At 44.1% G+C, this 13,978-nt stretch overlaps 1 protein-coding gene across 5 annotated transcripts in view; it reads left to right on the top strand.

The window, feature by feature from the left end:
• Nucleotides 1-13,978, top strand: part of TNC (tenascin C) — a 94,714-nt gene that overhangs the window by 45,296 nt on the left and 35,440 nt on the right. Inside the window, exons 11-14 of one of the 5 annotated variants that reach the window (XM_048512546.1) lie at nucleotides 5,676-5,948; nucleotides 9,671-9,943; nucleotides 11,211-11,486; nucleotides 12,913-13,188. The exons of 1 other annotated variant lie outside the window; for it this stretch is intronic. In XM_048512546.1, the coding sequence (XP_048368503.1) occupies nucleotides 5,676-5,948; nucleotides 9,671-9,943; nucleotides 11,211-11,486; nucleotides 12,913-13,188 (1,098 nt within the window). The remainder of the gene's footprint in view (nucleotides 1-5,675; nucleotides 5,949-9,670; nucleotides 9,944-11,210; nucleotides 11,487-12,912; nucleotides 13,189-13,978) is intronic. 3 more of the 5 variants (XM_048512547.1, XM_048512548.1, XM_048512549.1) reach the window with 3 other exon arrangements.

Raw genomic sequence — 13,978 nt, 5'->3', positions numbered from 1 at the left:
GTGATTTTCACTGTCCTTCTTTCACAGCAGTCTTTCTTTTCAGCCTACCTTTGCTCAAGCCAAAGAATGCATTCAGTCAAATGTATTGAGCAAATATGAATGAGGATTTTTCTTGAGTACCCTCTACCTCCTTCATTTTATCATCTTTCATTTGTTTCTGTCTAATTACTTGTTTTGTCTTTCTCCTGCAGTGACAACCATAGAGGACAATCATGGGGCAAACTTGGGCTTTACTTTGATCTTTCTCTCTTAGCCTCTGGTCAACGTGTCTTGCAACTTTGCTTCTGGCCTCTTATGGGCTCAATATAGAACAGGGATGTTTTTGCTTTCACTATTTGCACTGGCAGTAATAGAGTTCCCCACATTTATATATCCTGCACTTACTTTACTAATAGAGCTTACTGTTTGGATCTTAGAGAAACCTCTAAGACTCATTTTGTTATGTTTCAGCATTGAAAGATGGGATCTTTAATGAGGGAGGGGAAGTAGCACAAGGAATTGATAGGTACCATCTGTTTTTTTGGATCCCAGCATTTTCATCTTGTTTCTCAAGCCCAGACACAAAAATTCACCAAATAAGCCCACCTTGCACAACTACCCCACTGTCAGATATAGAATAGAATAGAATAGAATAGAATAGAATAGAATAGAATAGAATAGAATAGAATAGAATAGAATACTTTATTTTCGGTCAATGACCAAATATCACTGTCAGATATAGAGAAACCTCAAGAAAGGCGTGGAACTTTGGCTCATTCCGCACATGCAGAATAATGAACTTTCAAACTGCTTTCAGTGTTTTTTGAAGCTGTGTGGAATGGCAAAATCCACTTGCAAACAGTTGTGAAAGTGGTTTGAAAACGCATTATTTTGCGTGTGCGGAAGGGGCCTTTGAGAGTTTAGGAAAGGCAAAACATTTGATACCACCTGAATCCTCAAGGCAACTGGTCTTTTATATTTAAATTATCTATTGCATCACAATACCAAATCCATATGCTATAAATCCAGGGAGACTATCCACATGAAGGAAGCGCTTAGGCACATAGGAAGAACCAAGGAAAAGAGAGAACGTGGGAGCCATTAGAGCCACTCATGGGCTTGGAAGGATTGCAGAAAGCTACCATCTTCCACATTTTTTCCTATCCTACTCATAGATCAAGAAGGTCCAAAGAAATATACAAAGGGGGTGACATAAATGAAATCATCCTCAAAGATCATGCTGCATGTTTTTAGCAGCTGGATGTCTGGGGCCGCAGCCAAAATCCCCTATGGCTTCTTTTCCATTTTGTTGCTTCTTTCTCAGCCTCTGTCCATCCAGAGTGATCCTTTTGTTGCCATTGCTCCTTAGAAGTGCCAATAAACACGGGAACCCTGGCTACGAAGTCTGGTTAGCTGTTGTTCTATCTGGAGGCCTCCTTTCTCAGCCACAGAAATTGTTCTTATCCTAACATGTGACCATCAGACCTATTCAAACACAGGCCTGGAAATACTCTGGGATTTAACTCAAAGAGTTGGACCTTCCCTTGTGACTCCTCTGTTGCCTCCTTCACAGGGGACAGAACTTTTCATCGTGAGCCAAATCAACCTCTGACTTTCCATGACATCAAGTTCTTTCTAGTCCTTGAGGGAGGACCTCAAAGCCTGAGCTCCAGGCAGCAAGGAGGAACTGAGTAACCCAAATGGGACCTCAACTGGCGCCTTTGATTCTGAGGAGAAATCCTCCCCAGGGGCATCCCAAAAGGAGGAGGGATTCGACAGCAGTTTTTCAAAGAGAAACATGTTTTATTTTGTTTGGGTTTTTTGTCCTGGAAAAAAGTCAGGCAATTGTATGAATAAGTTAAGCTTCCCGGTCTTGATTCGGAGAAGGTTTGGGATGTATGAAAATGCTGGAGATCTCCCACTAATACAATTGCTGTCCAGATTGGTTATCCTGGAGAAGATAGCTGTTTTGAAGGGAATTATGCCTTCTCTTTCCCCAAACCCCATCCTTCCCAGAATCCACCCCAAAATCTCCAGGTATTTCTCAACTCAAAGCTGGTGACCCTACCCAACCTGAATCAGAGAAAATTTCTGTTCTCATCTGCCCTATCATATAGTGATGCTGGTTAAGTGAATTTTGGGGGAATGCAAAGCAGTCAATTAAAGTGGGCTTATGCTTCTAAAAAAAATCTACTTTTTCAGAGGGATGAGAGGTTAATGCTGAAAATAAAACCAAGTTCCCCCCAGAGCCAGCATGACTCCCCCCTCTGCAATAAAAAATAGCAGCTAGGAATTATTTGGGGAATTCGAAGCCTCGACTCTCGATATGGATGACATATGCGACATGCCGAGCCAGCGTAAGCGAAGGGGGTTTACTTAGACTAGAAGATAATAAATATGGGAATTTCTCCTTTGGAAGGAATGTTCATGGCTTTGTATCTGTTGTTCATCCAAAGAACGTTTAACTTCAGCTTACATTTGCTCTTTATTAATCTACCTGCTGTGTCTGGCCACCATCCACTCCTCTAGACCTGGGCCTTTCTCATATTTATTGTACTTGTATGGTGTTCTTTGGAAAGCTGGGAGAAGCTCACATGTGGTTCCCATCTAGGCACATCCAAACAATCTTCTGAACCATTTAGTGCTCCATTTTTCTCCATTTTCTTCCCCAAATCTTAACTGGAAGCCGGGGTGGGGGGAGCTCTCTGAAAGCCCCTACCTTGCATTAGCTTGTTCTTCTTCAAGAGTCATCTTACACAACTTTATTCCCATGTTGTGAGCGATGGTTGTGAATGGATCAATTTTGTGCATGCTAAATGGATCCATTCAATGTATCCGTCCACCTTGCAAGTCAGTCTGCATGTGCAACATCAATCCCTTTCTGCTGGCATGGAAAATGTGTCTGTGAAGACATTTGTTTGCAAATCCAGATGATCCACAAAGAAAAAGGTTGACATTTCTTTTGGGGACCCCCCCACCCCCACCCCGCTTCTGTGCTGTATATTTGCATGCCTTCGGTATATACAGCTCCATGGGAAGGATGTGTTAAAGATTAGCAGATATGCAGAAGGCTTAGTTAAGCATCAACATTTGGCTTGGAGTCGTCTTGCATGTCTGAGATGCCACCGTTCTGCTGCATTGGCAAGGACCTTGTGCCATCTCCTGCCACAATGTCAGCCTGCACATAGGCTCTTGGGAGATTAATCAAAGTCAAACTAAGCACGATATTTGGCTTCTTTTCTCCAGTAAATTTGGCATGGAAAATAATTCTGGGCAGAATGAGGGGCAACATCCAGTTTGATTCCTTTACCCATTTTGCCACAAGTCTGGCAGTAGTCCTTAATAGTGTAATCCAAAGTGTGTGTGTGTGTGTGTGTGTGTGTGTGTGTGTGTGTGTGTGTGTGTGTGTGTGTGTGAAACCACTGAGGAGATGGCATAATGCCTATGCCAACACAAATGCCCCTCAGCAGTGGCGTAGGAGGTTAAGAGCTTGTGAATCTAACCTGGAGGAACCAAGTTTGATTCCCAGCTCTGCCACCTGAGCTGTGGAGGCTTATCTGGGGAATTCAGATTAGCCTGTACACTCCCACACATGCCAGCTGGGTGACCTTGGGCTAGCCACAGCTTCTCGGAGCTCTCTCAGCCCCACCTACCTCACAGGGTGTTTGTTGTGAGGGGGGAAGGGCAAGGAGATTGTAAGCCCCTTTGAGTCTCCAGCAGGAGAGAAAGGGGGGATATAAATCCAAACTCTTCTTCTTCTTTTCTAACCTGCATGACTTTGTCTGGCATTGTAACAATTTGTAGAAGAGTATTCCGTAAGTCAACTAAGGATTTCTCTTCTTGAATTTCCTGCCCATCAATTCCATTGGGTATCCCTGAATTCTAGTATAAGGGAGAATTGGTGTGATTCAAAACTGGATTAGCTAGCAGTCTTCTTTCACTCGCTCATTAAAATGCTCTCTGCTGTGACTGTACATTACAGCAAGGGAGATTTTTTTAAGGAAACCAGTCATTACTCACTGAAGAAACCTTGGCCCCTTCTGCACATGCAAAATAATGCATTTTCAAACCACTTTCACAACTGTTTGCAAGTGGATTTTGCTATTCCGCACAACTTCAAAGAGCACTGAAAGCAGTTTGAAAGTGCATTATTCTGCATGTGCGGAAGGAACCCTTGAAAAGTTTTTATGGTTCTTGGCGACATAATTAGTTATTTACTGTATTTCTATCCTACTGTTCTTCCTTTATGGAACTTAAAAGCACTGGATTTCCTGGGAGTCTTCATGCCAGGTATTGGCCCATGCTAGACCACTTTAGCACCAGTAAAGTTCCTACATCATGAATCTCTGTGAATGTCCTTGGAAGTCCCATGAAAACGTTGCCCCATATCGCCTGTTTTCATGATGTGGTTTAATCTGATCTTTCAAACTGAGTTTTGCTAATCTTCAAAGCTCTTATACGAGATTCGAGCCCCCTAAAATCATTGCCACTAGAATGAACCATTTGGAATTGTGATGATGCATGGATTGCTACACAGGCATGCTCTGGAGGCCAAGCATTGATCTTCTCTTTGCCTCAGTGGATGGAGAGACAATGCGACCGCTATTTATAACATGCATGCAAATAGCAGGTCCCTGCCCCCCCCAAACCCTGAATATTTATAGCATTTGCATGGAAGTAATGTCTTATGGGAAAAGAATATTCCCAGGGATTATTTCAGATTTCTCCTCCCTGCTTTTTTCGATCCCCACAAGGCAAGTTCCAATAGAGCTTCTCTCTTGTACAAGCAATAGCCATGAGTCTTTGTTTTCACACCATTTCTAGGTTCCTTGCACTATATATATATCTCTTTTCTGTAGTAGGTATGATTAATTTTCAGCACGGGTAAAGAAGCATCATACCTTATGCATTTTATGCATATATATGGCATGATTGCGCACATAAATGCTGTACAACATGCGTACGCAGTACAAATCCAAAGCCAACAGCAAAAGGCAGACGACTGGAATGGTTGACTGTGTAAAAAAGGAAACTCTATGGGACTTGCATTTGTTTGTCATTCAAAATGAGCAGGTCTGACCTGCATGACCCAGGCTAGCCTGATCTCATCGGATCTTGGAAACTAACCAAGGTCAGTCCTGGTTAGTACTTGGATGGGAGACCACTAAAGAGCTAATGAAGGGGTGCCAGGAGGGTAAAATTCCCTCAGCCAAGATGAGCCATAAGGATCCCAGATATTGCATAATATCCTGATGAATTTATATGGAGGAGGGGGAGGAGAAGTTTTGCAGGCTTACTTCAAAGCAAGCCCATTTCACTCTATGGGACTTGCATTTGCATGCATAGGATTGGGCTCAGAGGGAGCAATTGCAGAGAGGTAGCTGTGTCTTATGATCATCCTGTGCAGGTTTACTTAGAGGTAAGCTCCCCTGTATTCAGTGCGGTTTACACCTAGGTAAGTGGATGCAGTCCTCACCTGGCTGGCCCAGGCTTGTCCAGTCTCATTAGATCTCTCTCTAGGAGTTCTAGGGTTGCTACAGAGAGGTGGACAATGGCAAGCCATCCCTGTCCATGTAAGTGAAAAGGAGCCAAACTCAAAAATACGTGATGGATCACGAGTGAAACTCATTAACATCATGTGGTTCCTTGTCTCTCCTTCGCTCTGATTAACCAGTTGGCTCTCTGTCCTTATCCAGAGGAGGAACCTGAGCTGGGGAATTTGTCAGTCTCAGACGTTCACTGGGATGGATTCCAGGTCAGCTGGACAACAGCAGAAGGGGCCTATGAGAACTTTATCATACAGGTGCATGAATCAAACCACTCCAAAGCCATGCAGAATCTCACAGTTCCGGGCAGTTTACGGTCTGTGGACATCGCTGGCCTCCAGCCAAATGTTTTGTACATTATCACCCTCTATGGTGTAACTCAGGGCTACAGGACAAAACCCATCAGGGTTCAATCCCTCACAGGTACACTTTTCCTTCATTTGTCCAGTTCAAGCTCCTTCCTTCTTTGTTGGTTTTCTTCCCATTCTTTCCTTTACAGAAAAGAGAGACATACACTTACCATTTTCTCCTCTTTTCTAACAATCAGCAAATTTAATATAACTGGAACAGCACATCTCATGAAAACCTGCCTTATGCTTTAGGACTGTGTTCTAGAAAGACTCTCAGGGAAACCAATTAACATGTTATTTCCTCTCCCTTTCTTAAGCTTAGTAAGACTTTTCCTTATTAGATCTTGAAAAAATATTCTTAGCTGTGTTCAGTTTCTAAAATAAAAATAATTGAGACTTGACACTATGGAAGTCACCTTTTGCAGCCTAGCATCCTTAATTTTGAATCTCTGGGCTGGTTTGAGTTGGGTGAAGGGCACTCTGCTCATGGTTATAAGCATCCCCTTTTTATTACTACTGTGCATGTCCCCTAGTTGGGCACTGGCTGGGGTTACCTCTCAGATAGTTTCTATGTCTCAGTTCTTGGTCTGTGAAGTAGACTACCTTAATTTCCATTATTGCATCTGATTATTTTTCATTTCCTGCAGTTCCCTTTATTGTTTGGTTGTTACATGAAAATTCTCTTGCATCTCTCACGCATGCAAATGCCTTCATTTGAACGAAATGCCAAGATTCAAGCTAGTTACAAAGTGGAGATCTAGGAATTCAACTTTTCCCTGCATGGGGACATCTCTTCTGGAAACTTGCTGTAACATTTCATTACCATTTCCACTGAAAAAGCCTACCTGAGACACAGTTTCCCCCGGAGATATAAAGGGATGTCATCTCTGGCAAGAGCTTTATAACTTCTAATTGGTGCGCGCTCTCTCTCTCTTGCCATCTCTCTCTCTCACTCTCCTTTTGCTTGTGGCAAAACTCCATCCAGCTTTGACTACCGCACAGAGTCACTTATCTCTGTAGGCCTGCTCTAACCTGAATAAAGATCCAGGTCTGGTTAACACATTCATGAGCTTGAGGTGGCAGTGGTGTGGAAAGGGCTTGAGCCCCAAGTGCTCCTTTGGTAGGGGTGCATGCAGAGCCTCCCCCCCCCCTGCAGAATCTGCTCCCCCTAGTGCAGCCTCCACAGCCCTTCCTCAGGCTACTGTTGATACCTCGCTGGGTGCTGGATTCCCCCACCAGGAATCTGGCACCCAGAATCTGGCACCCCAGTGCAGTCTCTGCAGACATTCCTCCTTGATTGGATCAAACTATGTTTTAACTCTGATGAGCGCAGTTTAACATATATTGTGCGCCCAGACCTATTTGCCTCCGAATGGTATCAACTTCTTAAATCAAAAATCTACTCTCTAGGTTTAATACTTGAAGATCTCTGTATGCTGTCACCCAGAGAGATTCTGCAAACCTTAAAAAGTAGACCAAGTGGAGACTCTTGCTCACATTATACTTGACTATCCGAGATATGTGGGTATTAGGAATTTCTCTCCTGGGTTGGTCTTAGACAAATCTGAAAGAGACTCTGACAACTCTGTTGTGGAGCTTTTGTTAAATAACACAGAGGCCATGCTCTTGGAAAAAGTAGCAAAATTTCTTTTACAAGCAACAGAATTTTCTAAGTAACGTCCAATGCTAGATACAGTTTATCTGTGTTTTGAATGTACTTTTGATTTGTACTTCAGAAATGTCTGTAATGCTCTGGAGCCTATTTTAATATGCCCAATAAAGGTTGTTGTGTTGTATTGTATTCCTCCTTGAGGAAGAACTGTGAAGGCTGCACTGGGGCAGCACAATTCGAGTGGGGGAATATACCACCCCACCTCAGTTTCCACAGTCCTTTCTGAGCTCAGTGCCCCCAAACTCCAGCACCTCAGCACAGCCTTCAACAGCCCTTGTGAAGGCTGTACTGGGGTAACTGAGTCTGGGCAGAGGAATCCTCTGCCTGGAATCTGCCACCCCAGCATGAGGAAGGGCTAGGGAGGCTATGCTGAGGTGACAGAGCATTGTTTGGCTCAGTGCTCCCCCAAGATTCCACCGCTCCACCCCAGTGAGGTGTTACAATTTAGAGATGGCAGAATGGGTCCTCTCAGCTGTATCCTGAAGTAGTGTAAGTCACTCTACCACTTCACTACTGTACCATTTCCTTCTTGATGCATTCATCAGTCGGTCCACAGGAAAGGAAAATTCTCATTCTGATGGATTCGTAGTGAAGCTGTAGAATCCTAGCTTGCCACATGGGATTACACTGGATTAATTGCTAGTGACAAAATCTTCCAGCCTTGAGCTATGTCCTGCTCTTTGAGACTCCTTACGGTTGAGAAAAGTAGGGTGTAAATCCAAGCTCCTCTTCCTCTTCTTCTAGAAGACCAACAAAACGATAGCTGTTCTTCCTTGACAAATGAGCTAGAGAGTCATTTCCATTTGTTGATACACTGAGGAAATGGATCACCTCTGCATAGCTTTATGGGAGAGCAGCAGTGGTGGGATTCAGCAGGTTCACACCACTTCGGCAGAACCGGTTGTTAAAATGGTGCTTGTAAACAACCCATTGTTAAATTATTTCAATCCCACCACCGGAACCGGTTGTTAAATTATTTGAATCCCACCACTGGAGAGCAGGCATTCGGAGTGTTCCAGTAATCCCCGGGATATCCAAATCAGCTCAGGTATCAGTGTAATCTCTCTCCTAGTCAGAGTTAATTCAGTTTAGGATATCCATCTATAGCAGTGGTGGCAAACCTTTGGCACTCCAGATGTTATGGACTACAATTCCCATCAGTCCCTGCCAGCATGGCCAATTGGCAGGGGCTGATGGGAATTGTAGTCCATAACATCTGGAGTGCCAAAGGTTTGCCACCATGGATCTATAGTATCAAAAACAAAGTACTGAGGCATATGTTTCATGAGGTAGAGGCCACTGCATTATGCAGTCATATGCTTTTAGTCATCAAGGTACCATGATTCTTGTTATTTTTGCAACAACAGTCTAATTCCACTACATCGCTGGAATTTATGAGAGGTGTGTGTGTGGGTTGGGGGGACACAATGAAGCCTTCACAAACTTGAAAAACAGTTCAGTTCAAGTCACCAATCTAAGAGCAAAGCATATAGCTAAAAAGTTTCCAACTGATGCTGATTCAATATTTTCAGCCTTACCTACAAACTGAGCCCCTGGCCATGGCACCACAGCTGTGCCCAGTTGTTGCCCCTAAAGAGGCTTCCCAATGGTGTGGGGAGGCTGGAAAAGTCAAACAGCCTCCCCACCATTGAGGAGCTTCTATGGGTCCCAATGGACTAACACCACCTGAAAGGACAGCTTAAGTTTGAAGCACAGGATGCCAGCATAATGCTAGCAAAGGCCAGGAGGGAGCTCCTCCACTGGTCATGCCCCCAATTCAGCAGGGGCCCTGGGACACCGGCACAGTATCCAGTGCTGCATTCCAGCACCGAGGGGCAGCGGCCACAAGCCAGTGGGATCGCCCCTCCAAGAACAGATTCTTCCCCCCTTTGGATGGGGCTCAAGGTCTTTCTATGCTGCTTTACTTCATTCTGCTTTCATGCATGGTGACCATATGGATGATATTATCATTTTTTTCCAACTTTCTACTCTGGCTGTTTTTTCCTCTCTATAGCTGCTTGACTCTTTCTTGGCAAACCAGTAACTTGAAGTTCCACAGAAAGTTGACAGGTCTTGAACTCTCACTTTAAAAAAAAACATTAAATGTTGTTTTCCCTCCTTAGCAACACAACCGGAAGTCAGCAATCTAACTGTTTCCGGCCTTACCCCCAAGAGCTTCAACCTTTCCTGGACAGCCACTGAAGGAGCCTTCGAGGAGTTTACCATTGAACTGATTGATTCCAACAGGTTGCTGGAACCCATGGAATACAATATCTCAGGTCGTTTAAGGACAACTCACATCTCAGGGCTATCCCCCAACACTGATTTTATTGTCTACCTCTATGGTGTCACACGGGGCTTCCGTACTCAGGCAATAAGCATTTCAGCGACTACAGGTACAGGATCATATCTTGGTCATTAACAGTTCTTCTTTTCAGGGTTTTGCTTATCCTCATTCATTGCTTTATCCTTTGCCCCCTCCCTTGCCATCTGATGAAGACCATCCCTAGAAGAGAAAAATGTTGAAAGAATAGGCTGATTTCTTCATCAGCTGGAATATTTTTGCCTAGATGGAGACTGGAAGTTTGAAAACCCTCATTTTCCTGTGATAGTCATCTTACATCTGGGCTGTATGTTTTAGACTGTGGGGAAGGATTCGCTTTTTGGAATATTTATACTCGCAAAAGTTTGTCTGCACATGTCAAGGAAGAATGATCTAGATCTCTCCTTCCCCATGGCATAGCACCAATGGGGCAGGGGCGCGACGCCCTGGGCGCGTGCCTGGCAGGGGCGTGGCTGGGACATGGTGGCATTCCTGGGCATTCTGGGGGCATTGTTGGGCGGGGGTGCGCAAGGGCGTGGCAGGGGCACAGGGTGCACACGTGCCCAGGGGCAGTTCCCCCTCGCTCTGCCTCTGCTCCTTCCTGACATGTTGCTTTGCTGTGTGCAGGGAATATTTTCCACAAAGGAGGAAGATTCCTTCCCCTACAGGAAGAGTCTTTGCTTAGTGAAAAGAGGTTATTAGATCCAGCGCAAGATTTCTATACTATTTTGCAACAGCAGTTCACAAAAACAAAGCAGAAAAACTATAGCAATCAATCAAAATGTTAATCAAAATTAACAAAACCCTATCAAAAACTATTCAGAACTATAGTACTGATATGGGGGAAGATACTGTACTGGAGGGGGACAACTGAATAGGGTGGAGAAAAGGACCTTGTACAGGAGATGTTAATTGGTGGGTGGATCCTTTAAGGAAGGATTTAAACACTATAACTAGATTGGTTGAAATGAACAAGCAAGAGACATTGCTTGGTGGACAGGTCATCAAGGGAATATCCTGCAAGTGCCAAAAATGAATGTATGAAGTTATTGGAACATCACCTGGTATTTCTGCCATTTTGGCTAGACACAGGGAAAGCACTTGGACACACATAGGCAACTAACAGGCGGGTAGCTATGTTTGTTTGCAGCAGAAGAGCGGACTAACAAGATTTCTAAGAAATAAGCTTTCAAGAGTTGAAGTTCCCTTCACCAAATAAAAGTAGAAATGGAGATCCCTGAGCCTTTACAACCCAGTCAGAAGGTGGGAGGGGTGTGGCAAAGAAAGGAGTCAAAGATTTCCAAGGTATAACATGTTTCCCCTTGTTTTTCTCCTTGTAGTAGCTGCACCTCTCCTTAGCAAACTCACAGTGTCAAATACTACATCTGACAGCGTGTCTCTCACATGGGAAGCACAGGATATGGCCTTTGACCATTTTCTCTTAGATGTTAGCAACACCAAACACCAGCCTCTGGACTCCCAGCGGCACACAATACCGGGCAGCCAACGAAGCTTTGTTCTCACCAATCTAAGGTCGAATTCTAGTTATACCCTCTGTCTTCACGGCCTAGTTGATGGGCAAAGTAGCCAGGCCTTGACAACTCTGGCTACCACAGGTACATCATCTCTAATGCTTACTTTTTATTCTGTGATGCCTTTAGTTCTGAGCAAAATCCCACAGAAAAATTTCTTCCTGTCTTCTTTTGGAAAGTTGAGAGAGATCATTTCTTGGAATTTCAGTGAACTTTTGAGGGAGGGCCATGAACATGTCCCCAAATTAAGGGTGTTGAGTGACCAGAACCTTGATTGGTTCTTTTATATATACACACACCCTTTTATCTCCATCACATTCTTTTCATTCTTTGTGTGTATATATAGACATGTGCTTGGGTACATGCTTATATGTGTGTACATGTATATGTACTTTGACTGCCATCTTTCTGGAATATCACTTGCATTTGATCTTCAGTGTCCATCATTCCACCCCTCTTCAACTTTCATTGCCTGATTTTTTTTTCATTGTGAGATCAGGTGACTCCATGACTTGGCTTTCCAGAAAAAGGTCTCGCATGCTATCTTGCTTTCTCTCTAGTGGCAAAGATCCCATCATCTGCCATAGGGTCTAGATCCTTCACTACCTTCTGTTTTAATACAGTGAGATATCAAACAAACAGAGGACACGCTGCATGGATGGCAACTTTCAATGATGTCAAAAGCCTTTTCCTCTTGGCCTCTCAGCATATATGATGATTCATTATGATGCTGAATTCGTAGCTGAAACAAAACAAAGCCCATCTCTTTCTTGAGGTTCAGTTTCTCTTCTGCCGTGGCTGGTAGTGTTTGCTGCGATTGTTGATATACGTTCTGTTGGATGTCAGAGCATTTTTTGCCAGCAGCTGGCATCTCTGAGAAACTGAGATCCAACTTATTTTGGCATGGTTCGGTATTCTCAATTTGCGTTGCATGCAGGAGCCTTTGAGCTCCAAAGACTATGCCTGACCTGAATGCAAAAGCATGCTTTGACAATGGTCAAATGAAGCCCAAGCACAAAGAAAACTTTCCTTTCATCTCCTGCAGTGTTCTGGTGACACCATATCTATCCCCTTTCTACTGTGAATTCCATTATCTTCAGAGGCTTTGGAGTTCTTGTTCCATTTCACAAGGGTCTTCAGCATTGTGAAACCATGCTAGTACTGCCTGTCATTTGCTGACAGCATGCAGACAGTGCCAGCATGGATCCTTAATTGGGGGCACTCAGGGTTACTTCACACACCCATGCATCATGCATGAGAATTGCATCCATCCACCAAGCACCCTGTCTTGTGGATGCTAGAATGCGGTGCATGGGTCTATGTATAAAAACACATCTTGAAGATAAAGATGAATTGATTTATGATGATCATCATGTGATTGGCAGCAGCAGGCCAATGTGTGGCCGGCAGGGTTGTTTTTGCTTCATGTTTCAGAGATCTCCCTTATTCTCTGGCGTACGGTACACCGCAAGTAACGTTTGTCTTTCCACTTGTGTTCCCTTTCCTTCAGAGGCCGAGTCACAGCTGCGCATGCTCACACTCACAAATGCTAACTCCAACAGCTTCAACCTCTCCTGGACCACGAGAGATGAACCTTTTGTCAGGTTGGCGGTAAATGATAGAGATTCCGATTCAGACCGCAAACCGCAGAAGCTCACAGTATCAGAGGAGGCTGGCGACACTGGTGTTTCAGGCTTGCTAGATTATCCTGGCTATGACATTAACATTCAGGGCACAACCATGGGAGAGGGCCCGTCTGAGCCCCTCATCTCTTTGGTGATCGCAGGTATCCATTTAAAAGTCTTCGCGGCTTTTAAATCTTGTTTCTGAGCGCTGTTTGAAAGAACATGCCAAACGATCCCTGAACATTTGCCAGCACATTTGCTGTCCAAAGCCAGCAAAGCTGAGAGCTATCATATAAAAGTCGTTAGGCATGTCACTATTTTTTTAACAGTTCAACTCCAGTTGGACAATAGGTCGTCTGTAATTACAGCATCCAAAATGCTCATTTTAATCCAACATGAGAGGTATGGCAAGATGGTTGCCATATCTATCATAACTCAATGAAGGCACCTAATTTTGAGCAAGGCCTGTTGTGAAGAAGAGTAAAAGAGTTGGATTTATATCCCACTTTCTCTCCTGCAGGAGACTCAAAGGGGCTTACAAACTCCCTTCCCCCCTCACAACAAACACCCTGTGAGGTAGGTGGGGCTGAGAGAGCTCTGAGAAGCTGTGACTAGCCCAGGGTTACCCAGCTGGCATGTGTTGGGAATGTACAGGCTAATCTTAATTCCCCAGATAAGCCTCCATAGCTCAAGCGGCAGAGCAGGGGATCAAACCCGTTTCGTATAGATTAGAGTACACCTGCTCTTAACCATTATGCCACTGCTGCTAACTCCCATTCATTTTATCGGGGCTTCTGCAAACATTCCTGATAGGGGTTCTTGCTGGATTTGGCTAAGACATATTTCAGAAAGACTGCAATATACAGGAAGGCAACAGCAAGCCACCGCTTTGGTCTCTTGTCTATCAATGGCATTAAAAAGCTGCATTGTATTGCAATCAGCAGCCAGCTG

The sequence above is a fragment of the Sphaerodactylus townsendi genome, linkage group LG12, assembly GCF_021028975.2.
Source record: "Sphaerodactylus townsendi isolate TG3544 linkage group LG12, MPM_Stown_v2.3, whole genome shotgun sequence".
Lineage (NCBI taxonomy): Eukaryota > Metazoa > Chordata > Lepidosauria > Squamata > Sphaerodactylidae > Sphaerodactylus > Sphaerodactylus townsendi.
Note: the sequence above shows the minus strand (reverse complement) of the source record. Positions and strands in the feature narration are given on the sequence as shown.